This window comes from Lissotriton helveticus, chromosome 3_1 (assembly GCF_964261635.1).
Source record: "Lissotriton helveticus chromosome 3_1, aLisHel1.1, whole genome shotgun sequence".
In the NCBI taxonomy this organism is placed as follows: domain Eukaryota; kingdom Metazoa; phylum Chordata; class Amphibia; order Caudata; family Salamandridae; genus Lissotriton; species Lissotriton helveticus.
Genome location: NC_136061.1, coordinates 1,349,885,753 through 1,349,892,358, shown reverse-complemented (window position 1 = coordinate 1,349,892,358; position 6,606 = coordinate 1,349,885,753). Strand labels below are relative to the sequence as shown.

General features: G+C 46.2%; 1 protein-coding gene across 1 annotated transcript; it reads left to right on the top strand.

Moving 5' to 3' along the window:
* Nucleotides 1–4,800: 4,800 nt before the first annotated feature.
* Nucleotides 4,801–6,300, top strand: LOC144824249 (endogenous retrovirus group PABLB member 1 Env polyprotein-like). The gene has a single exon (XM_078683391.1). It carries the CDS (start codon nucleotides 4,801–4,803, stop codon nucleotides 6,298–6,300), a length of 1,500 nt encoding a protein of 499 aa, XP_078539517.1.
* The last annotated feature ends 306 nt before the right edge of the window (nucleotides 6,301–6,606 follow it).

The window sequence follows — 6,606 nt, the reverse complement described above, 5'->3', positions numbered from 1 at the left end:
GTGGTTTCTCCCATGTATTTGTCGAGGGACAAACTTCCAGCAGAATTGTCGTTTCTTCCAGATATCCTTTGGGCCGCTGGTCCTAATGATGTGGGTCTTTTAGAAATACCACCATACGTTGTGACTAAGCATGAGCGCTAAATCCGCTCTGCTCGCGGATTTTGCGAATTTTTGGTAAATTCGCGATCCGCGAACTCTCGCGAATTTACCGAAAATTCGCAATCCGCGAGCGGCGGATTCCTAGGTCAAAAGTTCAACCCTTGCTGGCCAGTTGTTGTAACTATTTTACGATGGCGCCGGCAAGCTGCCAGCGCCATCGTAAAATAGTTACTAAATTAGCTTCAACAGGAAGCACTAATAGATAAAATCAAGCAGGCGCTCGTGCATCTGCTTTATTTTATCTATTCGCGCTTCCTGTTGAAGCTAATGTAGCAACTATTTTAGGATGGCGCTGGCAGCTTGCCGGCGCCATCGTAAAATAGTTTACATGCAAGGCAGCTGTGCCCTCTTCCCAAAACGGTGGCGTCTTGTTGAATAAATATGAAGGGCAGGGTTCATTCTGGCACGATGGTCCTGGCACAAAATCAAACCTCAACCGGAACCTTACTTATGTAAGCATGAGCCCTAGTTGAAGCTTAAATTCAGTGACTCATTTATCGGCCCCAAAAACAATCTTGAGCGTTGTCAGCTGGCCTGCTGGGAGGGGCTGCTGGATGGCGGGCATGTTGCGGTGAGCGATGGGGGTTTGGAGGCTCATTCCATGGGTTCAGGGGGACTGGCACTCCACGGAAGCCCCGCAGTGACAGGGGCTTCGAGCGGGTTTGGGGACCGACCGCCCAGCATGGACTGTGCCACCCGCAGTAGCCCTCCCCGTGGCCGCACCCGTTTCCATTTAGTTCCCAGCCCTACTTGGTGTTGCGGTGCCGGGGGCTTTCCTCTTTCCAGCTGCCCCTCTTCTCCCAGCTTGTCGGACCGGGCCTTGTTGGAGAGCAGGACCAATGTGTGCTGTGGACCACCCCAGATGACGAGGCGATCTCTGTGTGGGGGCCATCTTACGCATAGGCTGGTTGCTACCCCAGGTCCTATGATCGGTATCTGACCTTTTTTTACACACAAGATGCATGTGCACTCGCATGGAAGGCCCGGCCGCAAATCCGCAATTATGAAAATCCGCAGATACGCGGATTTTGCGGATCCACGATCCGTGAATACGCAAATTCGTGAATCGTGGATCCGCAAAATCCGCCCATGCTTAGTTGTGACATTGAAAGCCAATGTTCAAATGCCACGAATTCCCCAATATAGGATATCTAGTGAGGGGGAAAAAGCTTTACTAGCGATCGTTTACGAATTGATTGAAAAGGATGTGATTGAAGAAACACGAGGCAACGTTTGCAATAGTCCTGTTCTGCCTGTTTTAAAACGTACTGATCCCTCTCAGCCACCTGTGTACAGATTTGTGATTGATCTCAGAGAGGTGAATAAAATAGTTGTGCCACAATTTCCAGTTGTCCCCGACATTACCGCTTTATTGACTATGATTCCAGCTTCTGCCACTTGGTTCTCGGTGATTGACTTGAAGAATGCTTTCTTCAGCATCCCGATTGCTGAGGAGAGCAGGGATATTTTTGCCTTCAGTTTAGGAGGACGCAGTTTCCGCTTTAAACACGCTCCCCAGGGCTACTGTGAAAGTCCATCAATATATAGTCAAGCTCTAAAAACACAGCTTGATACGATTGTTTTACCTGAAGGTGATACTCTTGTACAGTACGTTGATGATTTGCTCGTTGCTGCAGATACTGAGGAAATATGTAAGAAAGCCACGTTGTCATTGTTGTGTCATCTGTGTGATTTGCATCACAAGGTGTCACTTTCCAAATTGCAATATTGTCGACAAGAAGTGACCTACTTAGGTCACCTCTTATCGAAGGAGGGAAGGAAACTGACCCCAGAAAGAATACAGGCAATAGCGAAATTGAGTGTGCCAAGAACACAGAGAGAAGTGCGTGCTTTCTTGGGCATTACATCGTACTGTAGACAGTGGATTCCAAATTTTTCGTTATTAGCCAAACTTTTGGTGGCATTAACGTGTAAAGACACACCCAATCCCGTTCCTTGGTCTGAAGAGTGTCAGAAAAGTTTTCCTGAATTGCGCACAGCATTATGTTCGGCTCCTGTGTTAGGTACCCCCAACTACAGTAAGCCCTTTACATTGTATGTCCATGAGAAGGAAGGTTGTGCATTGTCAGTGTTGACTCAGTTGTTTGGGGACAAACAACGTCCATGCGCGTATTTTTCATCGACTTTGGATCCAGTAGCTAGAGCGTTGCCAAGTTGTTTAAGAGCCACAGCGGCAGCAGCTGTTTCTATTCGACAGTCTGCTGGTCTAGTAATGAACAATACGCTAGTCGTGATGGTCCCACATGCAGTAGACACGTTGTTAAATAGAACCAAGACACAGCACTTGACTAGTGCTCGATTGTCAGGTTACGAATTAACATTGTTAGCGAGTCATGTGCACATAAAAAGGTGCAACACTTTAAACCTAGCTACGTTGTTGCCAATTGTAGAGGAATTAGATGCTTCAGAACAGCATGATTGTTTTCTTAGAACAGAAGAAGAAACGAAAGGGAGAATAGATCTTAGGGACACTCCTCTTGCTGAATGTGATGGTACATTATGGGTGGATGGTTCATGCTTCAAGCTCCCGAATGGTGATACGACTGCAGCATATGCTGTCACGACTTTGCATACAATTGTTGAAGCTGCACGTATCCCACATAATTCAGCTCAAGCAGCAGAATTGATTGCACTTACGAGAGCATGTGTGTTGTCAAAAGGAATGAAAGTGACTGTCTATACCGACAGTCAGTATGAATTTGGTGTGGCTCACAGTTTTGGGCGATTGTGGAAAGAACATGGGTTCCTGACTTCGCATGGAGCTAAGATTCAGCATGGTCAGTTGGTGAATGAGCTTCTTGAATCACTGACCTTGCCTCTGCAAATGGCGGTTGTGAAATGTAGTGCTCACAAGAAGGTGACTGATGATGTTGGTTGTGGAAATGCATTTGCTGACGAAATCGCGAAAGATACTGCAAGGAATGTGAGGAGCCGAATGTATGTTGCAGGCCCTGCAAGATGGGTTGATGATGTTGGAATGTGTGAAGACACGATAGAGAGTGTGAAGTCCATTCAAGCTGAGGCCACAGAGAAAGAGTTGAGCACGTGGAGAGAAAGTACGGGTAGAATGGATGGAAATGGTTGCTGGATTGAATTGTCAGAGCATCAGAGATGGTTGTTACCCGATGCGTATGTGCTTGCAGTGGTTACAATGGCTCATGGAATGGCTCATATCAGCGTGAAAGGGATTTGCAAGTTGTTGGCTCCAGTATGGCAAAATTCAGGAATTCCCAAGTGTGCAGAGAATGTGGTCAAGAATTGCATGGTGTGTCTGAAACACAATCCTGGTAGGGGAACCCCAACTCCAGCTGGTCATTTTGCGCCTCCTACGTATCCGTTCGAGGTTTTGCAGCTAGATTTCATCCACATGGAGAGGTGCAACAATTTAAAATACGTACTCGTTGTTGTTTGTGCCTTCTCAAGATGGGTAGAAGCATACCCCCTAAAAGACAACACTGCCTTATCCACAGCTAAAGCCCTTGTGAAAGAGTTCTTCCCCAGGTTTGGAATGCCTAGAATGGTCTGGAGTGATAATGGGAGTGAATTTGTGGGTCGAGTGATGAAGAGAGTGTGTGAAGGGCTAGGCATTCAACAAAGGTTCCACGCTGCAAATCACCCCCAATCAGCTGGATTAGTAGAATGTTACAATGGCACGCTTAAGTTAAAACTGGCCAAAATTCAAGCGAGCACAGGTCTTAAATGGCCTGATGCTCTACCCTTAGCACTCCTATCAACCAGAATGACTGTGCATTCACGAGTGAAACTTAGTCCCTATGAGATTGTTTTTGGCCGCCCGGCCAACATATGGGGAGTGCCAAGGCCCACTAAGTTCGAACACCCCGTTTTGCTTGATTATCTGTACGAATTGACGACTAAATTGCGTGTTTTGCATCAACAGGTTCACGACACCCTGCCTCCGGTCTCTGAGACTCCAGGACATCAGATCGACCCTGGATCCTGGGTGCTGGTCAAGAACTTCTAGCGAACCAAAAGCGGCCAGCCCAGGTGGACCGGACCGCACCTCGTCCTTCTTTCCACAAGATCAGCTGTTCGAGAGGAGGGGAAGGCAAACTGGATCCACGGGATCCATTGCAAACGGATCCCTCTGCCTCTGCCATATGACCAGTGGGTCCAGAAGGGTGTCGCCGACTCAGAAACTGAAACTGTGCCACGTTTTCTGCCCTTCAGTGATGCACGAGTAAAAGGAACACTTACTGAACAAGAGAGCGATAAACTTTTGCAACCAGCTGTATCACCGTCAATTCCATTGGACACTACAGAACCTGAACTCTTGTTCCAAGATAACACTATACCAGGAAAACAACAGTATAATTTGAGGCCGAGACCTATGGACAAATAAAATCCTTTTTCTTTCCCTGCTATTTTTGAAAAGTGCAGCTCTCCCATCTGAGAAACTTGCTTATTTTTGTTTTTTTGAACCGCCATCCAGGTTCCGCTGCTAGGGCCGCGATTGCCCAAAGTCTTTGGGGTGCAGCTGACGACGTTAGGTCGGCAGTTCTGGTTGGTCTAAGGGAGTTGCCCTGGACTGACAGAAGCAATCCTTAGCAGAATCAACCTCCCATCGCGGGCAGCACTTTAGAGAGGATGGAGTTTTCCGAGATGGAGAGACCTGCCAAAAGAGTGAACTTTAAAACCAGAATCTGTAAAATAATGACAAAGAAAAGCTTTTTGATATTGTGCATTTTTATGTTATTCAGTGTCATGATATTTTTAATAAGTTATGTTTTGTTCTCTTTTCGAGTAACATTTGCACCCACTACATCGCCTATACCTCCCCCTTCTACTGTTTCCTCACATTCTTTTCAACCCCTTCCTGAACACGAATCCGCTAGGAGATTAGAGTTTATTAATAACTCCTTTGTTCAGCTCTTGCACCAACACCAACTTGTAATGAACACGACTAACTGTTGGGTGTGCGGTCTTATGCCTCACACAACGGATAAAGGTATCCCTTATCTGGTCCTGCCGTTCAGCCACAATGGTTCTGTGTGGGCATACAGAACAATGTTCATATATGCTCGTGAAGTCCACCCCCTAAGTTCTGTAAAAGACAATCCTAAGAATAGTGCTCTAGTTAAGGGTATAGTTGACATGATTAAGGATGATATTTCTTATGAAACTACCCCCGAAGATGAGATACTTGCCTATATAGGATGGAACATGACCGGATATGGAGCTACTCTGAGTGAGAAACAGCAAACTAGGAGATCTTCCCCGATTTGGATTGCACCCCATCAGGGTCACCTGTGTCTGCAAGGTACTGGCAAGAATCCCAGAGCTCAGTTAGGGAAGAGTGTCTGTACTGAAACATATGTTTTTGGATCTCAGACTTCCCCTGCGTTTTTAGCAGCTAAGGGTACCTATTTCATCTGCCATGATAGAGCCTATACATGGTTGCCCCCTGACTTTTCGGGCTCATGTTTTGTTTCTTTCCTGTTGCCTCACACCTACACAGCACCGGCAGATTACTACAAGACAAGGATAGTTAGAGGTGTCTTGAGTAAAGACGACACTGCAGGACAAGAATTTGGGGACTTCGCAAAGGGTTTTCTGCCTTTCTGGGGATCCATGGCTAACAGCAGGAACATAAGGCACTTGACAAGGGTGGCTGAGTCCACCGTGATAGAAACTGCTGGTGCCCTTAGTAACCTGACTGCTGAGCTCCAGTCGGATCGTCTTATGACCCTTCAGAACAGGGTCGCATTAGATGTCATACTTGCAGACCGAGGTGGGGTATGTAGATTGATCCAATCGAGTTGCTGTGTTTTCGTTCCAGATAACGCTCCAACAGTGTACCAGGCCATCTCCAAACTGCATAAGATTTCCGAATCTATTCATGTGGATAAAGGAGATTGGTCGTTAATGGGATGGTTCTGGGAACTGATATCCGCCTGGGGATGGAAAATTCTGATGGTCATTGGGATGGGCTTAGCCATTCTTTTCCTGTTCTGTCTGTGCGTACAGTGTGCTCCTGCAATATGTGGCCTCTGTGTTACATCATGTGTAAGGAAGCCTGTATCAAGAGACGAGCTAAGTACTAGAATGATGTTACAGCAACATCTCAATGACTTTAGGAACATAGATCTGGACTCAGATTAGCATGAGGATAGATTAATTGCCTATGTAAGGGCAAAAGGAGGGATTGTAGTACTGAAAATTCTGCACTCGAGAATTAAACTTCATCATAGCATGACGAATTTAGTATCAAAAGACCGAGAATGACGAGTACACTTTGTACACGCATTTTCATCATATTCGAGTGACGACTTCACTCGAATTCGTCATTATCGTTTTGAACCCTCGGCTTCCATTTTATGTACGGCAGCCATTTTGTGAGTTGCCCTTTACATAGGCTTATAATCCAGATAAATTCGATTCCAAAAGGACACGTACACCTTAATCGAC